We start from the raw sequence: 26,704 nt of genomic DNA on the forward strand, positions 1-26,704 counted from the left end.
AGTGGGCAATACGTATCCGTATCACTAAGTTGTTGTTTCAGCTCTTCTGAGTAATCCGTATAGTTCATCAAGACTATACCGCCTCCCTTATCAGCTGGACGGACTACTACCGTGTGATCTTTAGCCAAGCTCTCAATCAGCTGTCGTTCTTTTTTTGAAATATTATGAACCACTCGCTTGTGATGAAAACATATTCTGTGTAATTTTAGATGTCGTATTAAGGAATGTCTTGATTGATGCTTTAGTCATCTGAGGGTCAAAGGTAGATTTGAGTTTAAATCTATCTTGTCGGGGGCGTGGCCTGACCAGGGAACGAGCTGGACGTGCCTGAGTAGAGCTCCGGCCCCAACGCGCTGAATTTAGCCTACTTTAGCAGTTTTCTGGAAGTCGATCGACATAAACTCCACTTCACCATTGCAAATGGAGAAGAAGAATCTTAAAAAGCAATCCAAGAGAGGGTCGGAGGGGGGATCGTCAGTCCTCGACCTGCTGACGGCCCATAAGACCGGGTCTGCGGATCCCCAAGATGGCGCCGGACGAGGCCCCTCATCGCATCCACCCTCGCCTCAAGAGGGAGGCGGCCACAAGACAGAGACGGCACGCATACTAGAGAGACTGGCGGAGGTACAGACCTACTTGGCAGGTGAAATTGAGAACTCTACCTCGGTCCTCCGGAGCGAAATTGCCGCGCTGGGAACGCGGACGGCCCGCCTCGAGGAGCGCATGGAGGCCACGTCCGAGGCCCACAACGCTGCAGCGGCCCAAATCAACGGGCTGACGGCCCGCATATCTGAGGCCGAGCTTGTCATCGAAGATTTAGCCAACCGGTCTAGGAGAAACAATCTCCGCATACGCGGCCTGCCGGAAGGGGAGAGAGAGGGCACACTACCCGCGGTGCTTATGGCCGTCTTTAAGCCCTTGCTGCCAGACCTCCCGGAAGAAAGATGGCACATGGAAAGGGCACACAGAGCCCTACGTGCCAAAAGAACCGATGCCGCTTCTCCCAGGGACGTTATCATCCGATTCCTGTTCTTCCAGACTAAGGAAGCCTTGCTGAGGAGGAGCAGGGAAGCCAGGCTGATGCACGAGGGCACGGAACTCCAGGTATACCAGGATCTGGCCCCCAGCACCCTTCAGCGACGACGGGAGTGGAGACCCATCACGGAGGCCCTACGTAAAGAAAACATACAGTACGCCTGGGGCTTCCCTTTTCGGCTGATGGCGTTTCGAGGGGGGAAGACCCACACTTTGACCCCCAGCGGTGCGCCGAAGTGGTTCCTGGAAGGCCTGGGTATCCCTCCTAGCAGCGGGTTGCCGGAGCTGCGGCCTACCACGCAAGTGTTGGAGCCTCTCCCGACCGAGTGGCAGGAGGTGGGAGCTCGACGGCGCTGATCTCCGAGCCGGCTGAAGTAAGTGACATTGGGGCCTTTCCAGGAGAGGTGCCGGGACCGTTTTGGGGGGCATGGCATGCTGCGCTCCAGGCTCGGTCCCGGAGGAGGGCGAGGGGCCTTGTTTAATGTTTAATGGTTTGGGAGGGGGTCATGGGGGCCCTGATGGGGGTACACAGCGTTTTTCTGGGAAGGGGTGCCGGGACAAGTTTGGGAGGCATGACATGCTCCGCGCAAGAAGCTGGGCCCAGAGGTGGGGAAGGGGGCTCTCTTTATTTGATTGGGAGGGGGTCGAGGGAGCCTGTCAGGGGTATGCAGCGGGGAGAAGCCGGGGTCTGGGCATGGCCTCCCGGCTGTTGTCCCATCACCACGGAGAGGGAAGCCATTTGGCCGCATAGCCACACTGCCGTGGGCGGGAAGATGCGAGGCATCATGAACACCGGACCCTGACCTCCTAAGTGCTCTGCTTATACCACACGATCCGAACACTCTCCTTGCAGCGCACCCGTCCTCCACCCTATTGCTTTGTTGGGAGGCTTGATGCCTGTTTTGAGACTCTATGTTATGTTTGTTATATGTACTGGGGAACGGGCACGGAAACGGCTTTTTTTTTTTCATTTTTGCAGCTGTGGGGATCCGGGGGGCCCCAACCTGGATCAGCCCCACCACCTGACTTAGGTAATTACATCAAACCACAGGGGAGGGACTCCCACATGACCTGCAGAGGGTGGGAACATACACGCAATAACGTCACGGGCAGGGGGAGGGCGGACAGCGGGGGGGGACTGGAGGGGATTTAACACACGAAAATCACAAAAAAAAAAATTATATGAAAAAAACATGGAAAACTTGGAAAATACTTTAAACAATTAAAAAAAACACAAAAAACTTGGAAAATACTTTAAACAATTAAAAAAAAACACAAAAAAAAAGAGAAAAAAAAAAAAAAAGGAATGCATAAGACAAAATAGTAACAGGGGAGAGGGGGGGGAAATACACATCACACTGTAAATACGTCACGCATATCTAGATATAGAAGGCATATACTTCCCCTTGGTCCGCACCACACAGGCTATGCGAACGCTCAAATAACAAAAGGGGCGGAATTGGTATGGGAGGTTGGCGCACTGCACTGCAACCGGTCAGGCAGGAGCGCCGGGCCACACGTATCAAACAGATGTTGCTCCCAGCACAATAGATGCTAGTACATATACATGCACCTTGATGGGTGGCGGGCCACTAGCAAACTCATGCGTAAGACCAATCAGCTGACTAACAGCTTTCGCAGCAGGACAAACCCCCACCAGGCGTTGTGTACACTAACAAAAGGGCACACCCACATTCCCCAAAGCAATACGGGACTTAGAGCCCCCCCCGAGGCCAGGAGGGAGGTGAAGGGCACGATTTTGATGCGACAGGCGCAGAGAGCGCCGAACTGGCATCCCTACCATGCCCCCATACTTGCACGCCATGACCCTTACCACTGTTCTGATGCAATGTTAGCACACTTTGAAGTTACATTTTTAATTATTGTTTTTTGTTGACTGCCTCCAGAGCACACGGGCTGAGTACTTTCTGTACCCCAGACAAGTTCTTTTATCTATGTCTAGTGAAGTGTCCGAAGCTGGCACGGTCCAGAGGACATTACCTTTCGCGCAACAGCGCGTCATGGGGTGGGCTCACAAGCCTGACTCTCTTCCGTACGCTGGACGCGGATGGGAATCGGGATCCTGACCCCCGAGATAGTCTGGCGATGGGTAAGCCCAGACTTTGTTGGTGGCGCACAGGAAGTGCACCACATTCTTTCTCTTTCTTCGTTTTTTGTTTTATTTTTTTCACCTTCCTTCATCTCCTCACTTATCTCCTCACTTTTCTCCTCTCCGATTCTATATTCTCCCATGGGGGCGGCGGGGAGAGGTCCCGGAGGGGGGCACAGCACGAGCAGCGGCGGGCGCAAACTGTAGCACACACAGTAGGGGGAACCCATGGCTGTTAAACTTACTTCACTGAATGTAAAGGGGTTGAACTCCCCAAATAAACGGCGTCTCTTATTTAGAGATCTCAAACGGATGAGAACTGATATAGCATTCATACAGGAGACGCATTTACCGAGACAGGCAAAATTTAGACTTAAAGACCACACATACTGTACAACGTATGAGGCCAGGGCGCTGCGCAAACGCAACGGAGCGGCGATCCTTATACGGAACAGCTGCCCCATTAGAATCTTGTCCACTGAATCTGACCCAGAAGGGCGCTATGTCATAGTGTCAGGCACATTGTTGTCCCACCATATCCATTTAATCAATGTATACGCACCTAACCACCCGGAAGCAGCTTTCTGGGAGACGCTGCAGTCCAAGCTCCAAACCCTGCGCCACGGGCTGATAGTGGTGGGGGGTGACATGAATGCTACGCCAAGCCCAGCGGTGGACAGGAGGGCGGGCAGCAGCATACAGACATCCCAGGGGGGTGGGAGGCAGGACAAACTACTGCACCGATTTATGACGGAGTCGGGCTTGGTGGACGCTTGGAGGGCACATCATCCGGGTACGCGGGACTATACGTTCTTCTCGGCCCCTCACGGATCCTACTCCAGGATAGATATGTTCTTAGTAAACAGTAGATGCCTACCAAGGGTAACTAGCACCAGCATAGGGCCCATTACGTGGTCGGATCATGCCGACATCTCGCTGACGCTGGGGAGGCTGAGCGAAGCAACCCCGTGGACATGGAGACTTAACGCCTCCCTACTGAAAGACCAGACTATAACATCCCAGATTAGGACGGAGCTCAACAGTTTCTTCGAGACTAATACGACCCCGGACGTTTCTTTGGCGACGGTATGGGCGGCCTATAAGGCAGTCATTAGGGGTACGCTCATAAAACTGGCAACTACCAAAAAGAGACTGAAATTCCAGAAACTGGAAGGTCTCCTGACTGATCTGAAGAGAGTAGAACAACAACATCAGAGTAGACCGGACGACCGGACTGCGGGACGACTGTCTGAATTGAGGCTGGAAATTCGCCAGCTGCTCTTGGACGACACGGCCAAATCCCTTACGTGGTCCAAAAGGACCTTCTATGAACACGCAAATAAAATGGATACTCTCCTAGCTAGAGTTCTGAAACCCAGACATAGAGGGGGACATATTACGTCCATTAGACACACTAACGGCTCCATTAAAACTAGCCCCCGAGACATAGCTGAGGTCTTTACGGACTATTATACATCCCTTTACAACCACTCCCCGGGAGCGGAGGAGAGGACGGTGGAGGAAGAGGCCATAGCTCGACGATTTCTGGAAAACTTGGGGTTGCCCAAACTAGCACAGGACGGGGTAGACGTGTTAGCGTCGGAAATCACGGCTGAAGAAGTGGCTCAGGCCATTGCTTCCCTTAAGGGGAATAAAGCCCCGGGACCAGATGGGTTCGACGGGAGCTATTACAAGGAATTCAGAGATGAGCTAGCCCCTCATTTGGCCGCCCTTTTTAACGACTTTCGAGCGGGGGGCACTCCTGACTTGGACATGTCCCTAGCAACCATTGTCCTATTGCCCAAACCTGACAAAGACCTGAGCCTCCCGAGTAGCTACCGACCAATTTCGTTGATTAATCACGATATAAAAATCCTTGCGAAAATTCAGGCAACAAGGCTGAACCCCTTTCTAGCCACGTTGGTTGACCCGGATCAAGTGGGTTTCGTGCAGGGAAGGCAGCTGTTCGAGAATACCCGCAGGAATATTGACATAATTTGGAAGCAGACAGTTACACACACAAAAACCTTGCTGGTTTCCCTAGACGCTGAAAAAGCGTTTGACAGGGTTACGTGGACGTACCTGTTCACACTTCTGTCCCACATGGGATTCCCCGAGCAGGCTGTTACTCTGATTAAAGCAATGTATACGAATGTGCGAGCGCAGGTAAAGATCTCAGGGGCCCCTCTACTGCCATTTAAGCTGTACAACGGCACCAGACAGGGGTGCCCGCTGTCCCCTCTCCTATTTGTTCTCTCCCTGGAACCGCTACTCCAAGCCCTTAGAAGACACCCGGACATACAAGGGGCCAGGGTGGGAGGTAGGGAGTTCCTGGTGTTGGCGTACGCGGATGATGTGCTCTTGACGCTCACTAGCCCTACCACTTCGATGCAGGCTTTGCAATTGGTACTAGATACCTATGGTGCTGTTTCTGGATATAAGGCAAACATGACCAAATCTAGCGCACTCCCCATCGAGATTCCAACCGAAGAACTGGCGGCTCTGCGGAGGGCTCACCACATCAGAATAGAACGCCTTGCGATTAAATATTTAGGCATTACACTGACTGCTGCCCCTGACCAACTCTATTTACAGAACTATACGCCCCTTGTGAAACGACTCATTAGGGATTTAGAAACTTGGCACGATAGACCCATATCCTGGGTAAGAAGGATCCATGCAGTCAAAATGAATATCCTACCTAGGATTTTATTTTATTTTCAGTCACTGCCCATTCATATTTCAAAAGCGCAACTCGCCCCGCTGCAGCAGGTGATAGGGAACTTTGTTTGGCAACACAAACGCCATAGAATATCGAGACAAACACTACATAGGCCAAAAAACAGGGGAGGACTAGGTTTACCTGACCTATATGGGTACTACTTAGCGACACAATTGTCGCAAATAGCTTTGTGGCACTCGACACCCGGAGAGAGGAAGTGGGTGGAGCTGGAATCCTTGATGGTGGGGGCGGACATCCCTCAGCTGCTCATATGGGTCCCCAGAGCACATAGACCCATCATTAGATCAACGTGCCCGGCGATCTTGAACTCCGTGCAGCTCTGGGATAGAGCTCACCAGAGATACGGGTTGGCATCCACCCCATCCCCACTGATGCCGTACCTACGAAATAGAGCATTCCCACCGGGCATGGCAGCACGTAATTTCAAGAATTTGGAAAGAATAGGTTGGCAACGTATACACCAGTTGGTGCAGGGTTCGGAGATAGTGTCATTTGACGCTCTGCAGCAAAGAGGCCATCTCACCCCCGCGGATTTTTTTAGATACCTCCAGATAAAAGATTTTGTAAAAAGGCCCTGGGTCAGGGAGGCGGCTCAAAAACCCATAACATTCTACGAACAAATATGCATCCAGGACCAAATGCCTACGGGCCTGATTACCCGGCTGTACGCTCACATATGCTCGGCAGCTAGGGAAGGGGGAGAGTTAGCATACACGGAACAATGGGAGAGGGACCTGGGGGAGCGGCTGGAAGGAATAGAGTGGCAGGAAATCTGGGAGGCCAACCATAAATCATCTGTATGTGTAACATTGCAGGAGCAAGCAATAAAGACGATGCTCCGCTGGTACACTACTCCCGTCCAATTATATCGTATGAACAAGATCCCCACAGATGTATGCTGGAGAGGGTGCGGGGTGAAAGGGACATATATCCACATGTGGTGGGAATGCCCCCTGATCGGAAGATTTTGGCAACAGATTAGAGATCTACTAGCCCAAGTCCTGAACAGGGCTCCCCCCCTAGACACCATGGGTATACCTACTTAGCAGAACGATAGATGGGTGGACTAGACACGAACAAGCACTTATTCACAAGATAACTTTGGCAGCCAGGAGAGCAGTGGCGGTGGATTGGCTTAAACAATCCACGCCACCGATTAACGGAGTCGTTAATAGGATTCGGGAAGTATACTTGATGGACGATCTGACAGCAAGAGTTCAAGGCACGCAAAAACGCTTCCAGAAAGTATGGGCACCTTGGGAGGATTGCCCCCTGCGCTGATTTGCTTAGCTGACGTAGGGACGGTATGATAAGTAGGCAATGGGAAATTGCTCCTCGCCTCCCCCCCCCTCCCTGCCCTTCCTTTCCCCACCCTATTCCTCCATCTTTGTCTATCTTTTCTATCTATAATTTTCTCGTTCATAACCGAAAAAATAAAGTTGACAGCCAGTAGCTGGACATACAGAGGAATACTGACAGGCATACATTATTGCTAGAAGAAGTAAACGGTGGTTCCTAGGCAACCACTACACGCAGGTTTCTAAGACACAACCCCTTAAAACTAAAGAGGACGGCCAGTAGCCGGACATACCGAGATATTCTGACGGGCATTCAAACTTGCAATACTGTACCCTGTATGTTGTATATATGTTATTGGATATGCATTATATGATGTCATCGATGCATGCGCAATGTTCCCTGCCGACAACATCGACTTCTTGCACTATGTATGCTGTTCTCTATGTCAATGGATGCGCATTATGTGATATTCCCGATGTAGGTGCAGTATTCCCTGTCAACAAAACCTAAGTATTGCACCGTGGAAGACGTATTCATGTCAATGGTTGTGCGTTGTGCGATGTTTTCGATGGATGTGCATTATTTCCCGTCAACAAAACCGAATTACTGCACCACGTATGATGTATTTATGTCAATAGATGTGCATTCTGTGATGTTCTCGATGTATGTGCATTATTTCCTGTCAACACAAATAAAGAATTAAAAAAAAAAAAATCTATCTTGTCCCGTACATATAGGTTGCGATTTGCCCTTATTCATACCATGAAAAAATTATTTGAATCTCATATTTCTCCCAAATTGGAATAGCTCAGTGCTCCACTTAAAGGGGTTAGGTTTACTCGAACATATGATAATCCTCTACTGAGGATATAAATTTCAGTATCACTGAGCTGTCTGTGGGACAGATTGAAAATAGGGCTTCTCTTCTATATGGCGGTTTGCCCCTGAATGTGGTTTTTGCCCTTGCGCCCTCTCCTATTTCCATGCCTTCTTCTCCTCCGACTTTGCTCCTGGTAATGATACCCGAGCCTGTTTGTCCTTAAAAAGGTGTAGTATTGCTGGGATTCTCAGACTCTGAAGCCGATTCGCCTGACGTTATGTCTATAGTGGCAACCTTTGGCTTAACAATCCTCTTTGGAAAATGCCTTAGTCTTGATGGGTGGTCACCTGATAACCACCTGTATACACGGTGGTCCTGGTAATCTTGCTGTACTCTCTCGTACTTTTGTTTTTTAAACCTTACCAGTTCATTTTTGTATTTCAAAAGTTCCACTTGTAGTTGTTGTTGTAACTTTAATCCATCACTTGAAGCAAGTAACATAGCTTGTTCGTTCTCTAATGTAGTTATTTTCTGTCTAACTTCCGCTAAGTCAGATTTAACATCCTTAATGGTAATCGACATCAGGTCTAGAGATGCTTTATTTAAGACGTGTCCAATCTCGACAAACAGTGGGTTTAAATATATACGTATATATCACTATATATATACCTATATATAAATAAACATAGAGAAAGAAGGAAATCCAGGGCTGCACTCACGGTCTTAGAATGAAAAAAAATTCTTTATTCCATAAAATGAGAGAGATCAACGTTTAGGTCCACGCAGGGACCTTCCCCAGGATCAAATGACATGTCATTCTAAGACCGTGAGTGCAGCCCTGGATTTCCTTCTTTCTCTATGTTTATCTACATCCCCATGGGGACTGGCACCCGGCAAGTACTATCAAATGTAATGTACATATGTGAGCGTGAGTGCATGGATCCATATATTTTTTATATATAAATAAAAATATTTAAAACGTTTCTTCCGACAGGACGGCGTCAGCAGCAGGGTCTTCCCCCGCCAAGCCCTTCTCCCAGGTGTGTCGTAGCGGGCGCTGGGCATCTTGTGGCGTAGGTTGGTAGCTTTCTCGGAGGCCTTGTTCCTTCGTGGCTTCTTAGAGACAGGTGCTGTCAGCGGTCTCTGTTGCATGTCAGCCTCAGGGTGCGGATTCTTGGGAGGTAAGTTCTGCAGCTTAGTGTGTTTGCGCTGTTCTCTCGAGGCTTGATCCACCCTGCTTTGCAGCTTCTGCCAGAACCTGCTGAAGAGTTCATCCAGTCATTGCTCGAGTGTATCAGGAGTTGGTTCAGAGGCCGCCATCTTGGCTCAGCAGAGTGCTTATATCAGAGGCAGGTTAGTTGTACTCACAGCTGAGGAGTAGTACTTGCAGAACTGTGCCGGGATAACCCCCACCGGCTGGGGGGGGAGACAGGGTTCCGACCGCTTCGGTGCCTTCCAGCTGAGCAGCCTGCAGGGGGGTCGTCTGCCTCTCCCTCGTCCGCCTCTACCGGTAGGCCGCACTTATTGTCAAGTTTAGGTATGACCCGGAAACCCCACAAATTGAGTCTCGGGGTACACTTAGTCTTCCAAGCTTTGGAGTAGGCATATTATTTGGGATAAATATCTTTAAAATACATTAATAGTGGGTTCTCACGTGGAGCACACGCTTTGTGCGACCAAGCAGCTTGGCGGTCAGGCCCCGCCCCCCATAATTAGGTATCTTAATTAATTACAATTAGCGGACCTACCTGACAACCCATACTGAAAGTATAGGGAATTTAATTTGCTAGCACTATATTTAACCCTATAACTTTCCAAGACACCATAAAACCTGTACATGGGGGGGTACTGTTTTACTCGGGAGACTTCGCTGAACACAAATATTAGTGTTTCAAAACAGTAAAATGTATTACAATGATGATATCGCCAGTAAAAGTGACGGTTTTTGCATTTTTCACACACAAACAGCACTTACACGGACGATATTATTGCTGTGATACTTTTTACTGTTTTGAAACACAAATATTTGTGTTCAGCAAAGTCTCCCGAGTACAACAGTACCCCTCATGTACAGGTTTTATGGTGTTTTCAAAAGTTACAGTGTCAACTATAAGGCTTGTTTCATTTGTTTCACAATAAAATTCGCCAGATTGGTTACGTTGCCTTTGAGACCCTATGGTAGCCCAAGAATGAAAATTACCCCTATGATGGCATACCATTTGCAATAGTAGACAACCCAATGTATTGCAAATAGGGTATGTCCAGTCTTTTTTAGTAGCCACTTAGTCACAAACACTGGCTAAAATTGGCGTTTCTTGAATTTTTCACACACTAACAAATACTAACGCTAACTTTGGTCAGTGTTTGTGACCAAATGGCTACTAAAAAAAGACTGGACATACCCCATTTGCATTACCTTGGGTTGTCTACTATTGCAAATGGTATGCCATTATGGGTGTAAATTTTATTCCTGGGCTACTATACAGTATCAAAGTGTCACATCATGCCATGTTCTGCGGAGATGTCCGGCTTTGGCTTCTGGTATCCAGTACTCTTTTTACAATCCTTGCTTAGTTTTTCTTGTTTTTTTCTGGTTTTCTATTCTATGTCTGGTTTTCTTTATGCTGGGGTTTTCTGGGTTCATTCCATTATTCCGTCCCTGGAATTCCCAGTCTCCTGGACTCATTTATATGTTTGTTTTATGTTGCCACACCTGTTTGTTTTCCATTTTCCTTTTCTTTCAGTCTCGACCTTCAGCAGTGTTTCAAGTCTCTGCCCTTTCTTGCAGGTAAGTGCTATTGTGGTTTAGTATGGTTCTTTTGGCGAACATTAGACAGTGTAGGACCTGCCGAATATTGGGTACATTGGCGTTGTGGCAGGCTTATGCAATGTATGATCATATAATGTGAGTAAATCCCCATGATTTTCATATGTAGTGCTTAGTTATGTCTCCTCTTGTTTTGCCTATTATATCTTGTCTTGTTTTATTTTGTAATCCCAGTCCATGTACAGTCCTGTCCTGTCCCTGTTTAGTTAATGTTCCCTTATGTATTGTGTACATGTTCTAGGTTTTGCTTCCTATCCTTCTCTGGTTCTGGGTTCTACTAGTTCTGTCTTGTTTTCATGTTTGGTGCCTGTTCTAGTCTTGCCTTGTTTCTGTACTGGATACATGTCTGCTGCAGAGCCCCCCTATCCAGTTCCTGGGAGGTCTGCATATCAAGATCCTAGTTCCTGGGATCCACTGTAGCTGCATCAGGGTTCTGGTATGTGGCCGCACAAACGCTGGTGCTCAACACCAGGGGGCGTGTGGTTACCCTGCACCAGGCCCTGATAAATCCACTCTCTCGCTGGAGACTCCCACTTCTCATCAGGCACTCAGGGGTCCCGGTTTCCGGATCGCCACCTGTGACACAAAGGCAACGTAACCAATCTGGCGAATTTCAATTCCAAATGTAATGTGCTATATTTGACCCTGTAACTTCCCAAAACACCATAAAACCTGTACATAGGGGGTACTGTTTTACACGTGAGACTTTGCTGAATCCAAATATGTGTATTTTATTGCAGTAAAAGCAAACAGTATTATGACATTGACAGTTAAAATGTCATGTAGAACTAAAAAAATAACATTTCTTATTTTCTCCCATTTTTTTTCATATTAAATTATGTTTCATAGCTAAATATTTGATATTAAATGAAAGCCCTATTTTCCCTGAATAAAATGATATATAATAAGGTGCATTTAATATGAAAGAGGTGAATTACGGTTGGACAGACATATAGCAAAAATGCCAGGTTTTGTTTACATTTGGCTCAGTCCTTAAAGGGTTCAATATAATTTTATTCAGGGGAACATAATTTAATATGAAAAAAAATATTTAAAAAAATGGGAGAAAAGGGGGGCGGGGCCGGGCCGCCGAGCCGAGCGGTCGCAGGGAAGCACAGCTCCCGCTCAATATACCCATTCTCCACGATAAACCGTGAATTTAGCTGGACCCAGCGACCCTCTACCACGACCTGCAACCTACACGGGCTACCGGGGCCGGGGAGAGGCTCGCTCCCGTAGTTCCAGTCCCCCGGAGGACGGGTCCCTTGCAGCAACTAGCAGGTACCTGCCTGGCGGTGAGTGGAGTGGACGGCCGCCGCTCCACTATCCTGCCCAACGGAGCCCGGAACCCACAAGGCACATCGGCGGGCTCGGCCCTGTTTCCCCCCCCTCTGGACCGGGGGGGTGATCCCGGTCCGTGCAACCTATGATCCATCGAGCACCAGCTCCCAAGATGGCGGAGACCGCATGGAAAACATCCTGGCGAGAAAGCAACCGGACGTACCTGCCTCTCCTGATGCTGCACTCTGCATGAAACGGCTCCATTGATCTAACGCCAAAGGCTTGCACGTGAGGGAAGGGCAGCACCAACCCCCGCAGTTCCAGAAGGAAATGACCCTGAAACGAGACAGTGCTGCCAGGCCCTGGTATACCCTACCATGCCGCTCTACCTCCTATGGGAGTGTAGAAATGACAAGCCTAACACCCTACAGGCATCATGCAGAGACTCTCCCCTTACTAAATTCTGGGAGAAGATGGCACAAGGGGAACAGTAAGCTCAGACAGCCAAACTACTAATTACATTCCCACAACGGGGCTGGCAAGCATCCGACAGGGGCGCCCACTCCCTCCGGCAGACAGAGTCCACCAATGGCGCCGAAAGAGACGAGGCCAAGTAAGAGGCCGCAACCCAGCAGCTACAAGCGGTATCCCACCGCAGCAGAGACCCTGCAACAAATAGCCTGCCACCTAGGCAAGAACCAAAGACCCTCCAGAGTCGACACTCTACCCCACGGCGGGACCGGGCATCACCGAGGGGGCCAAGACAGCACACACCGCACAGCACTCCCTACCACCACCCAGAAGCGGGTCCCCAGGATCGGCAGGACAACCACACCAGCATACTGACACCTAGTGACTGACCCAGAGCACAGAGCCGTGGCATCGGCTGAAATCACCATATTACACAAGGTGCGGCACCCGCAATATTTAGGACAGATCTTTAGGACATATCTCCAGGTGCTGCACTCCTGGATTAGCCCTGGATTTAGAGCTGGACGCTCCAACCTTACCTGCACACACCGCACCCAGCCAGAGATGGGGTCTAAGCTCCATGCCCCCTCCGACACCCCGGACACACAACGCAGCTGCCTTGGACACTCACTTGTCACATAACCTGTCGGTAGGCGCCAGGGATGTAAATTTGTTAGTCGCTGCACTAGAGAGTCTGATAACATACCCACTGTTGTGGAACTAGCTACTCCCACTAGCATTGCATTACGCCTGCTATTAACCTGTTGTAACGCACAGAATGTTTAACCAAGCTTGAATACACTTTTATTAGCCATGGCGTGCATGATTGTAGAGCGCTCAGACTTAGCGTACTGTCTAAACTTTATTATATATAAAATGAGGTTGGAAATCATAGGAGACTTTTGCGATATGTTATAACGACCCTAGCCTGTACAACTTTTAAACGTCTCCCTCTCTTTTTTCTGTATCCCTATAATCACATGCCTCAACAAAAATAAAGAATTACAAACTGCAAAAAAAAAAAAAAAAAAAAAAAAAAAAAAAAAAAAAAAAAATGGGAGAAAATAAGAATTTTTAAAAAAATTTTAGTTCTAAGTGACATTTTAACTGTGAATATCAAAATACTGTTTTCTTTTACTGCAGTAACATACACATATTTGTATTCAGCGATGTCTCACGTGTAAAACAGTACCCCATATGTACAGGTTTTATGGTGTTTTGGGAAGTTACAGGGTCAAATATAGCGTGTTACATATTTCAGTTTTTTCAAATTGAAATTCACCAGATTGGTTACGTTGCCTTTGAGACCATATGGTAGAATTACCCCCACGATGGCATACCATTTGCAAAAGTAGACAACCCAAGGTATTGCAAATGGAGTATGTCCAGTCTTTTTTAAGTAGCCACTTGGTCACAAACACTGGTCAAAGTTAGTGTTCAAATTTGTTTTTTGCATTCTCAAATATTAACGCAAATTTTGGTCAGTGTTTGTGCCTAAGTGGCTACTAAACAAAACTGAACATACCCTATTTGCAATACCCTGGGTTGTCTACTATTGCAAATAGTATGCCATCATGGGGGTAATTTTCATTCCTGGGCTACCATACGGTCTCAAAGGCAACCTGGCGAATATTAATGTGGAAAAACTGAAACCCAAGCCTTATATTTGACTCTGTAACTTTTGAAAACACCATAAAACCTGTACATGAGGGGTACTGTTATACTCGGGATACTTCGCTGAACACAAATATTAGTGTTTCAAAACAGTAAAACGTATCATAACAATTATATCGTCAGTGTAAGTGCCATTTGTGTGTGAAAAATGCAAAAAATTTCACTGTCACTGACGATATCGTCGTTGTAATACATTTTACTGTTTTGAAACACTAATGTTTGTGTTCAGCGAAGTCTTCCGAGTAAAACAGTACAGGTTTTATGGTGTCTTGGAAAGTTACAGGGTTAAATATAGTGCTAGAAAATTAAATTCCCTGAACTTTCGGCCTGGGTTGTCAGGTAGGTCCTGCAAATTGTAATTAATAAAATTACCTAATTATGGAAAATTATTACAAAAATATATACGTAGAATTATTATATATGTGTGTATATATATATATATATATATATATATATATATATTTTTTTTTTATTATTATTATTTATATATAGGTTTATATATAGTGGTATATACTTATGTAAATAGATATATATATATTATTTCGTTCTACATGTATTTTGATATCAATATATATTAATTTTAAAATACAGTTAGAACGAAATTACGCATGTATATATATTTTTTATCTATTTATTTTTTATTATATATAAATATATATATATATATATATATATAATGAAAATTATATATATTTAATCAATATAATTGTACGTGTATTTTGAAAAATACACATAGACAGTGTATGTATATTTATGTGTATATGTGTGTATATATATATATATACTTAGATCGTATATATATTTATTATATATATGATCCAAGTATATATAATTTAATTTTACACTGTTTTAGCATGTTTTCATTTTATTTCCAGGCAGCAGAAGGAGTACCTGTCATTACAGGCACTCCCCCTGCTGGCTATGCCGTCCATGTGATTGTAAGGTCCTCGCAAGGACCTCGCGATCACATGGCCCAGGAGGGCTGAAGAGGACGGAGGGGGACTCCCTGGGCTCCCAGGTAAGTCGCCAGCGACCGGGTAAGTACAAAAGATCGCAGGGCGTTCTATGCCGCCCTGCGGCATTTAGAGCCATCTAAATAAGGACGGCATAGAACGCCCTGCGGTCTTAAGGGGTTAAGTTTGGCTTAAATGTGAAAGTACCTTTGTTCACCTTAAATGTGAACGTCCTCCAACCCTACAACGCCCTAATTAAAACGCACTCACTTAAACAGCAACCTGACCAGGGACCCACGCAAAGACCCTATAAAAGGCAACATATGCTACCCAAAACATAATAGCAAAACCCCAAAGGAATAGACACACGGTGTGGCCAAGACCTGGCATACAATCCCACACGATGAAGGGTCATCACACAAAACAAATGAACCTCTATCCTCATCAGCCCCCCCCCCCTCCCTCTCCGCTGCCCGAACCCACCTTTCCCGACCCCCAAGCCTTCCCAGAATTGGGTACTACAAACTCATGTCAAGCACACCCAAGAAAACTGATGTAAACTAGGCACGACAGCTCAACGAAAATATCAATACCTGAATTGTTAAAACTGTTACAAAATGTTATATGTAAAACTAATGCTTCATCCCAATTTCTTCTTTCTGTAATCCCTTCCCCACACTATACAAAAACCAATCAAATAAAGAATTTATAAAAAAAATTAAAATGTGAACGTCCCCTTTAATTCTCAGTTTAATGAATAACTCTGACATCATTCTAGACCAGGGATAGGCAACCTTCGGCTCTCCAGATGATGTGGACTACATCCCCCATAATGCTTCTAGACTCATGACACTTAAATGAATTGCCCTGTAAGGGAATATATTGATAGCTAAAAAATGGTTTGGTGCCACTTGCAACCACTAGGTGGAGCTAGATGATTTCTTATAAACTTAATCACAGAAAGTAACACCAATCTTGCCTAACAGAGTATTTAGTAATAACTAATATCTACAAGCAGCCCAGGAACATATTCTTTATTATGATAGAATGATACTTGTTTTGTTTCATCTGTCTTTTAACCAGTTAAAATAAACTAATTGCACTTTAACAATTAAACTGTTTTTATCCCCAAGCCTTTTATCCCCAATACCCCATGACTCCTCTCCTGCAACTGTCAAAAATTACCTACTAAGCCCTCAATGAATACTTTTCTAACAACCTACTTCGTACCCCTACTTTTACCCTTTGTGTCACTATACCCCACTCCCTCTCTAGAATGTAAGCTCATTGAGTAGGGCCCTCCACCTTTCTGTTCCTGTTCGGCCAGTTGTCTGGTTAAAATTACATGTCTGTTAGTCCACCCATTGTACAGCGCTACGGAATGTGATGGTGCTATATAAATAATAATAATAATAAAAAGACAACTTGCATATGGTGTCTACTTAATTCCGATGGAAAGCAACACAGTGTAAAAGCACTAAAATACCTTTATTTGCACGCATCCTGTTTTAAAATATAACATCGGAGATCAAAACCATTTTACAACAGAAACACTTGATTACAAATTTGCACAAATACAAACAAGTTTCTATAACATAACACAACACTGTAATACAAGTAAGGCTTACACTATACAAAGCAGTTTCAAGTAGTAGATAGAAGTCTACTGGGCTTTGTGTATAAATGAACAATATATAAAGTTTGGCATTTTATTTTTGAATAACATAATAAGACAATGGCACAGCAGTATATGAAAAAGTAGGAAAAGAATCCATATATGCGTTTTGGAAGGGTGATTCTCAGCCCACTGAAAACCAAGAGGAACTGCAAGCTTACCAAGTCCTCTTATCAAGGTATCCAAAAAAAAACTAATTAAGGAACAGCACGCATACAAAAGGACAGGTATCGTGACTCAGAGGTAGAGTAAAAAGTAGTTTCTTTATTGTGGTAAATCAAATATAGAGCAGAAAAACTGGTCTCCGAAGGAACTGCCTTATTGGTACCAAACGCGTAGGTGTCTCTTCTTTACTGATGCTACCCTTCTGTTCACAGCTTACTAAGTAACAATTTGTATGCTCTGCTTGATATACCACATTGAAGAAAACTTTTTACTCCACCTCTGGGTTTGCAAATCCGTCCTTGTAAATAAGGACAAAGCAATTTTCCAGTTCCATTTCATTTCTGAAAATGTGTTTTTTTCCTCCCATAAATTTGATACATACAGTTACTGATACATTCATATATGGCATTACAACATTGTATTTAAAAGGTGAAATACTTTCTAACTTTAAATCACTGTTGTGCTATAAAACCATTGTGAAACAGAGGTAAAGGCAGTTTTTTCTATGCATATTTTTTTCCTGCATAAACTGCATTAATCTAGCAGACAAAAACTTTTTGGCTATTTTTGCCTCAGTTTTTACATTATGGCTTAGTTGAAGAATTTTTCCAAGTCAGTTATTTTTGCCTCAGTTTTCCATTCAGATTTAATTTGTGAAAATGCATTGTTTTATAAATAATCCTGTGAGAAACACAAGCAATTTGAATACATTAGAGTACAATGGCTATTTACAGGTGCTGAAACAAAAATAGAGGTTTGTAGTGTTGTTTGTATGGGGATGTTGTGTGTGTTGAATATATATTTTTGTTGCTCACATTACTCAGAGCTTAAATACCCACAAAGTGGTAAAGGCTTAGGGACAGTGTTCAGACAGGCTCCAGCTAAAAAGCAGGCCATTTCTGAGATGGCAGAGAGGTCAACCAATTTTTATTTTTTAAATCTTTTTATTTGATTTTATCAGACACATTACAACCAATTTTAATGCTTGGCTCTCTGCCCCCTCACTACTTTTAAGGGACCGTTGTGGTGCTGATCACACTAAGAGATCCCTCACAGACCCTTGTTAATTCTCAATGATTCATGTATAGCAGCGTTCTGAGTCACTGAGGAAGTTCCGTGACTGAAAGGTGCATACCACAATGCTCCCCCCACCAGATCATCCAGGATCTAGCACCACAGTGTGCACTCCATTGGACCTCCAGGGATTATACTCCCCTCCTACCAAAAGGTATACAGGAGGGGTGGTAAATGAAAAACATACCCACACAGACTGAACCTACTTCAACATACACACAACACTCAAGGCTCCATTTCACACACATAGTTCAGACACCACACACAGGCACACTCAGCCTCCATGACCACTGCTGGCCTTGTAAGAGGTTGCAGGGACAGTCAAGGAGATCGTCTGACTGCCTCTCCAGCTCATGGAAAGTGAGGGCACCCTCGCCTATGGCAAAAGTACTCCTTGGAGTGTGTGTAATACAGGCTGAGAAACAGGGCCTTAACACTACCAAAGCATGTATTGGTGAATTCACAAGTAAATATTTAATCTACCAATATAAAATAATTAGTAACAGATCATAAATGACATGTTTCTATTTCTTTACTTTAAGAAATTTAAAGGACCCTTCAGGTGACGACCATCTTAAAGAGCACAATTCCATTAATAATCCAGATATTTTTCTCTAAATTCTGCCTGTTGCTTAGTTTGGGCTCAACAATACAAATGACTGTACATCTACCCTCATCACATTTCACTTTACTCATTAAGTTCAGAGAAAATAAATAAATGTACAGTTGGACACTTTTAAAAGCCACGTGGAGTGTATTCATTAGCCATTCACCAGTACAGCCATATGATGCGTGAAAGGTTGCTAAAGGGAGAAATGGTTTAAGCATGCCCATTATCAGGTCGACAATACTCCATTATACAGACATGCTGATGGCAGAGGAAGTATCATAGAGAACATTGGTATTGCTTTAAACACAGTGTACACATCTACCCAAACTACACATCAAATCTGCCATTTAAAGTTTATACATTACTTTAATACCTTCATAACAGAAGAAAGGCGCACTCTAAGCACCAAAACCACTACACCTTAAAGGAACACACTAGAGTTATAAATAAAAAAAATTTAAACCCCGTTTATTGAGTTTGGTGTGGCAGTGCAGGGCTTAGCTCATTGGCTGAGAGAATACAGCATGCTACACTAGGCTTGAAATTGTGCTTAGAATGTTCTTTTAATCTCTCAACAGCAATACTGAACTGCCAGGCACTGTGACTGGTAATTGTAAAGTTTTCTTATTTATGTAAAAATAAAATAAAATATATTCATACGAAAAGAGAGTAAGCTAAAATGCTCTCTTTAAAAGGGCCGTCTCACTGCATGTTCATTGTGTATATTATGGTGCAAGGAGATGCGCTGTCATTGTACACTGGGGCTTAGAAGTCCAATGATTTTTAAAAATGACTGCCTCCTCCTCTCTCAGCAACATCTTACAAGGATTTTTCTTATTTTACAGTACAGTCCAAGCTGGCTAAGTGAGGGTGAGCCCAACATTTTTTTTTCAATGCATGTTTTAGTGGATTTTTCAGTAAAACATCGTTAATTACAGAGCAAAGTATATCATGAATGCTACACAATGAAATACAATTTGTGTCACTAAGTAATGCTATGACACTATTAGAGAGAAAGACTAGCATTATTATATCATTTGTGACTAGGCTTTTTCTTTTTTTATCACTATAAGTGTTTCTCTAAAATGTCAAACTAACGTAAACACATTTTAGGAAGAAGCTTTGTCTAGCCTGTCTGGTCCGTGGTAAGAGGAGAATGTTCAAGTTTACAAAGTAAAAAATAAAACCCAAAAATAAACTGAAAATAAGATGTCATAGTTTTTGGAAGATATGTAAATCAGCATCAAAAAACATTTAACAAAAAAAGAGCCAATAGTAATATGCTAATAGCAGAGCAGGATAACGCATAAGGCGACCGTTGGCGGATTGCTAGGGCCCAGGAGTTTGACAGGGGTAACAGAACCATGAGTTTGCTTGGCTTCTTTAACCGTCCTTATATGAAGAATTGGGGGGCACACTGGTAACCTGTCTAAGGCCCGTGGAATCCTTTTCTGGCTGAAAAACCTGTAAATCCAGTCTGGATTTATGACTGACAAAAAAAAAGAAATAAAAAGCTCTAGTCAAATTCAGGCAGGTTAAAGGGACACTCTAGGCACCAAAATAACTTCGTCTAAATAAAGTTGATGTGGTGCCAGAAGGTCCCTGGAAGCACTCCTACCTCAAGGGGTTAAACCGTTTGCCCTCCCCGGCGACATTAATTTAGATGAAGTTGTTTTGGTGCCTGGAGTGTCCCTTTAACTGCAAGTGCTCATCTGTCCAGGTGGCAGACATTTTCTTATCTCCAACAAGATTAGTATTATCTGCAATTTTACCCTTACATATCATCCCAGCCTGACTGCTAACATTTTACAATTTACTTTGGAGTACTAATCTTTTTGACAACATGGTGGTGCTTGGCCTTTCTTAAATCTGAAATAACACTGTATCAGTAAGAATATTTACAAGATAGCAGCTCTTGAATTGACAAAGCAATAGCACATTACATTGTCTAACATTTTAAAACCATTTCTGTACATGTAGTATAAAGTACCTTTAGATTTTTATAAAAAAATTCCCCATAAGCTTGATTAGTTGCAGCAATTATATCAAATTAAGGCATGGATATGTATTGCGAAAATATTAGCAATCAAGGGGACATAAAATATGTCTTACACATTTTGTAAATAGAGACAGGATATCCATATACAGTATAGTATCCCACCGGGTCAAAATGCATTAATTATGTATCATGAGATGGCTGTACTTCTACTATTAAATTCAGTTTGCCAGAAGATTACAGGACAGGGAATGCCTGGGAAATAGATAGATTTTTACATCCAATAAAAGAAGAAAGTACCAGCCAAATGGCTGTCACACCTTTGCAAATAGGTGTGATTTTTTTGTGTGTGTGTGGTAAGGGGAGTGTAACCTGGACAAAGAATAGCAGTGGAAAATGCAAATGTTCCTTTGGAAATTTCAGTAAAATGTATTCGGTCTAGCCAAGAAAAAGTGTCACTTCCTTGGCTTTCCCCTTCCCCAATCTATTGGTCATGTCTCAAACCCCCATCTTGTATGCAAGTTTTTTTTCCAAGTTATACATAAGGAGAAGTAGGGACTACTTTCCCCTATGTAGAACCAGCAGGTTGACAATTGTTGCCCAAGATTGGTGCTTTAGTCAAACTTCAGAGCCAACATCAACTTTGTCACTGGCTCAGGATGTATGTACTCACCTCCCTCCAGCACCACATCATGTAGCTGTGTGTCACTGCTCATCTCAGTTGACTTGCGCGTGATCACACATACCAGATTATGGGTAAATTATTATATTTCTGGGTGCCGCTATCTCAGATCCTTATAGATGGTGGTGCATAGATAGAAGACTCAGAAGAACAGTCAGTCCGTCTAAAACAGTAAATGAAGCCATTTCCCCGATCAAAAATGGTCCATGAGCATTCAGGGAGAACTGATTAACGGATCCCCTGGCTCTCAGCCGGGTGATCCAAAACGCAACAGAGCTGCGTTAATGCATATATTTCCAACAAACCATTAAAATTACTAAATTAATAAATGTTACAAAAAGCATAATAACTCTTATTGCACATCACCCTCATTGCTCTAGCTAGAATAATACCACAGTGGTATGATTCAGCAACTGCACAGATCACAGGTATAACTGGCAGAGAACTGTTTGCTGGACATTTGTTACTAATACATAAATCCTGTATAAATATAAAAGAGTCCTACAGATATCCACAAGATTATCATAAAGTAATGGTCCTGAGATCTGAGTGCAATAAAATGAGATAAATAAAAATAGAATATCTTTAGAATCTTTGACTTGTGCGTTGATCACAGTGCTGATTATTAGTGGATGCTAATTCTGACTTCTGTCTCCATCCCTCCAGTACTTTTCTGTTTGCATTTCTGTAAGTCGAGACAATGTACGATTAAATGCAAACACTTCCTCTTCTCCTGTAAAAACAGAAAGTCCTCCAGACAAATCCTACAAAGAAGACAAACAGAACTGTAAAAACAAGCAAGGACATATATGAATATTTTTCTGCAGAACTCATTATAATTAATATCTGTGTTAAGAGTCAGTAATATTACAACAGCACATTTCAAATAAAGATATGTAGGAAGCTATCCTACCTCAGCACCATGGGCATCCGCAGGAGAGGGCAAGGGGGGGGGGGGGGGGGGTTGAATAGACTGAAATAGGTATGTGCTGTGAATGGAGAAAGGCAGGGATATGAAGCTACATCTTATCCCTGCTTCTCTCTGTGTTTGTGTAGTGAATGCAGAGTGTTTGTGTTGTGGTTTTAGTGTGTGTATGGTGAATGCAGTGTGTGTGTTTGTGTTGTGGTTTTAGTGTGTGTATGGTGAATGCAGTGTGTGTGTTGTAGTTTTAGTGTGTGTATGGTGAATGCAGTGTGTGTTTGTGCTGTAGTTTTAGTGTTGTGGTTTTAGTGTGTGTATGGTGAATGCAGTGCGTGTTTGTGTCGTGTTTTTAGTGTGTATATGCAGTGTGTGTTTGTGTTGTGGTTTTAGTGTGTTTAAATGTGTAAAATAGGGGGCTGCATTGGGGGGTGGGAGGGGATCCTCTTTGGTGGTATTTACATTTTATGCCCCCCTCTCTGCTTCCTACCTGGCCAGGGAGGGGGGAGATTGCATCGCTGGTGGTCCGGTGGTATGGTGGAGGGAGCCAGCCGCTGTAGGGGGGGCCACCGATCCAGCCAGCACCATCTTAACTTTCCAGCAGCTCCTGTGTCTGTAACTCTCGCGAGCTGTGCCTGTTTGCCGCGCGGAGCGTTGCCATGGTAACCCGTGACAACGCTCTGTCGGCCGCGGAGCTCGCGAGAGTTACAGGCACTGGAGCTGCTGGAAAGTTAAGATGGTGCTGGCTGACCCCCGTCTACACTGTACAGGTAGCCGGGGCCCGAGGTGAACATATAGATAGCGATAATCGCTATCTTTATGTGCACTTATGAAATGTTATGGTTGTCATGCCCTGATGGCGGCCCAGCCTACAAATCGGGTAAGGGAGGCATGGGGGGGAGGGGGAGGGGCACCTTACAGATCAGGTAAGTGAGGCATGAGGGGATTGTGGGGGACACCAGTGGATTGACAGGCTCTGCTAAAAAAAAAAAAAATCTCAATCTAATAACACATGGACTTAACTAGCTGATAATCATCACCTTCAGGATTAAAGAAAAAAATTCAGGACTTCATGTATGAAGTCAGAGTAGCAGGATGTAGTCCCTAATTTTGTAAAAAAATAAATAAAAATTAAGTTCCATCTCTGCTGTACTCAGATTCAGGTCCGGACTGGGGATACAAAGCAGCCCTGGAAAACAAATCTATGCCAGCCCCATAAGTCATTGTGCTATGTAGTGTGTGTGTGGTATATTTCTTTCTTCTAAATTAAAGTATTAGTCCTTTCAGGGTAATTCAGTAATACAGTAAAGCATACTCACATGCAGACACAGATAATCCCACTAACACAAGCTCAGTGATATACAGGCTCACAGACAATCTCATTGATTTACATAAACTCTAAGACATAACAAACATAAGCTCGCAATCTCAATGACACACACAGACAAGCTTACTGGTACACACACACAAATTTAGTACAGACAAACTGATACACAAACAAGCTTACTACAGAGAAGCTCATTGACATACACATGCTCCTTACAGAATAGCTCACTAACACACACACATGGTCACTACAGACAAGCTCATGGTCACACACATGCTTACTACAAACAAACTCACTGCACACACATGCTCACCACAGACAACCTTATTGACACACACATGCTCCCTACAGACAAGCTCAGACACTCATGGTTCCTACAGACAAACTCACTGACACACTCATGCGCCCTACACACAGGCTCACTGACACACACATGATAACTAGAGACAAGCTCACTGACACACACATGCAACCTACAGAAAAGCTCACTGCACACACATGCTCACCACAGACAAGCTTACAGACAAGTTCACACACACACTCATGCTCCCTACAGACAAACACACACACACACACACACACACACAGAGCCTCCCACACTAGCAGGCACACATATACAAACTCACTCACTAGCAGACACACACACAGAAGCTTACTCACTAGCAGATGCACACACACACACACACACAAGCTCACTCACTAGCAGATGCACACACACAGAAGCTCACTCAATAGCAGATGCACACACAAGCTCACTCACTAGAATACACAGAAGCTCACTCACTAGCAGGCACACACACAGAAGCTCACTCAATAGCAGATGCACACACACATACACAAGCTCCCTCACTAGCAGATGCGCACACACACACACAAGCTTCCGACACTAGCAGATGCACTCACACACACGCACGCTCAGGGCTCGAGTCCTGCAGGAACGCGTGGGAACGGCGTTCCTGCACTTTTTCCACAGCAGGAACGCCGTTCCCATTACTAGTCCTGCAGGACCCAGGGCTGGCACAAGCGGCTGCCAGAGCAGGGGGAGCACAAATCCGAATCCCCTGCCTCTGACTGGGGACTCGGATTTTTAAACTCACCTCTCCCCCTGCAGTCAGTGGAGTCGTCCGGCCTCTCCTCATGATGTCAGTAGGAGGGGGCGTGACTTTCTCTGCTCTTCTCACAGGACCGCTGGGGAGCAGAGGAAGTCACACCCCCTCCTCCTGACATCATCAGGAGAGGCTGGCTTACTCCACTGACTGCAGGCTGCAGGTTCCAGATCCTGTCCCACCCCTCCTGGCCCAAGGTAAGCCTCAGGGAGGGGGGCATTTTGAAAAGGCATTTTAGGTTTTTTTTAGTTTCTTTTTTATCCCCCTCCTCAGTCCCTGTCCACCTATTTAAGGCCCTGTCCCCCCTCCTCAGTTCCTGCCCCAATCCTTAGTCCCTTTCCCCAGTCCCTGTCCCCCTCCTCAAGCCCTATCCCCTTACTCAGTCCCTGTCCCCCTCCTCAAGCCTGTCCCTTTCCTGAATCCCTGTCCCCCTATTTCAGGCCCTGTCCCCCTTCCTCAGGCCTGTCCCTGTCCCCCTCCTCAGTCCCTGTCCCCCTATTTAAGGCCCTGTCCCCCTCCTCAGTCCCTGTCCCCCTATTTAAGGCCTATCCCCTTACTCAGTCCCTGTCCCCCTCCTCAAGCCCTATCCCCTTACTCAGTCCCTGTCCCAATCCTCAGTCCCTGTCCCCCTCCTCAGTCCCTTTCCCCCTCCTCAAGCCTGTCCCTTTCCTGAGTCCCTGTCCCCCTATTTAAGGCCCTGCCCCCCTTCCTCAGGCCTGTCCCTGTCCCCCTCCTGAGTCCCTGTCCCCCTATTTAAGGCCCTGTCCCCCCTCCTCAGTTCCTGCCCCCCTCCTCAGTCCCTATCCCCCTATTTAAGGCCCTGTCCCCCCTCCTCAGTTCCTGCCCGCCTCCTTAGTCCCTTTCCCCAGTCTCTGTCCCCCTCCTTAGTCCCTTTCCCCAGTCCCTATCCCCTTACTCAGTCCCTGTCCCCCTCCTCAGGCCTGTCCCTTTCCTGAGGCCCTGTCCCCCTTCCTCAGGCCTGTCCCAGTCCCCCTCCTCCTCGGTCCCTGTCCCCCCTCCTCAGTTCCTGCCCCCCTCCTTAGTCCCTTTCCCCAGTCCCCCTCCTCAAGTCCTATCCCCTTACTCAGTCCCTGTCCCCCTCCTCAAGCCCTATCCCCTTACTCAGTCCCTGTCCCCCTCCTCAATCCCTGTCCCCCTCCTCAGGCCTGTCCCTTTCCTGAGTCCCTGTCCCCCTATTTAAGGCCCTGTCCCCCTTCCTCAGGCCTGTCCCTGTCCCCCTCCTCAGTCCCTGTCCCCCTATTTAAGGCCCTGCCCCCCTCCTCAGTTCCTGCCCCCCTCCTTAATCCATTTCCCCAGCCCCTGTCCCCCTCCTCAAGCCCTATCCCCTTACTCAGTGCCTGTCCCCTTCCTCAGGCCTGTCCCTTTCCTGAGTCCCTGTCCCCCTATTTAAGGCCCTGTCCCCCTTCCTCAGGCTTGTCCCTGCCCCCCTCCTCAGTCCCTGTCCCCCTATTTAAGGCCCTGTCCCCCCTCCTCAGTTCCTGCCCCCCTCCTCAGTCCCTGTCCCCCTATTTAAGGCCCTGTCCCCCCTCCTCAGTCCCTGTCTCCCTCCTCAGTCCCTGTCCCCCTCCTCAGTCCCTGTCCCCCTCCTCAGTCCCTGTCCCCCTCCTCAGCCCCTGTCCCCCTCCTCAGTCCCTGTCCCACTCCTCAGTCCCTGCCTCTTTTCCTCAGCCCCTGCCCCTCTTCTTCAGCCCCTGCCCCTCTTCCTCAGCCCCTGCCCCTCTTCCTCAGCCCCTGCCCCTCTTCCTCAGCCCCTGCCCCTCTTCCTCAGCCCCTGCCCCCCTTCCTCAGCCCCTGTCCCCCTTCCTCAGCCCCTGTCCCCCTTCCTCAGCCCCTCAGTTCCTGTCCCTTTCCTCAGCCCCTCAGTTCCTGTCCCTTTCCTCAGCCCCTCAGTTCCTGTCCCTTTCCTCAGCCCCTCA

At 45.7% G+C, this 26,704-nt stretch overlaps 1 protein-coding gene across 1 annotated transcript in view; it reads right to left on the reverse strand.

Annotated features, from left to right (window-relative positions):
* Positions 1-20,124: 20,124 nt before the first annotated feature.
* The window catches only part of AFG1L (AFG1 like ATPase), a 179,273-nt gene continuing 172,693 nt past the window's right edge, over positions 20,125-26,704 (reverse strand). Inside the window, exon 13 of the mRNA XM_063443531.1 lies at positions 20,125-22,179. Coding sequence (XP_063299601.1) covers positions 22,051-22,179 — 129 coding nt within the window. The 3' untranslated portion in view covers positions 20,125-22,050. The remainder of the gene's footprint in view (positions 22,180-26,704) is intronic.

The sequence above is a fragment of the Pelobates fuscus genome, chromosome 2, assembly GCF_036172605.1.
Source record: "Pelobates fuscus isolate aPelFus1 chromosome 2, aPelFus1.pri, whole genome shotgun sequence".
NCBI lineage: Eukaryota > Metazoa > Chordata > Amphibia > Anura > Pelobatidae > Pelobates > Pelobates fuscus.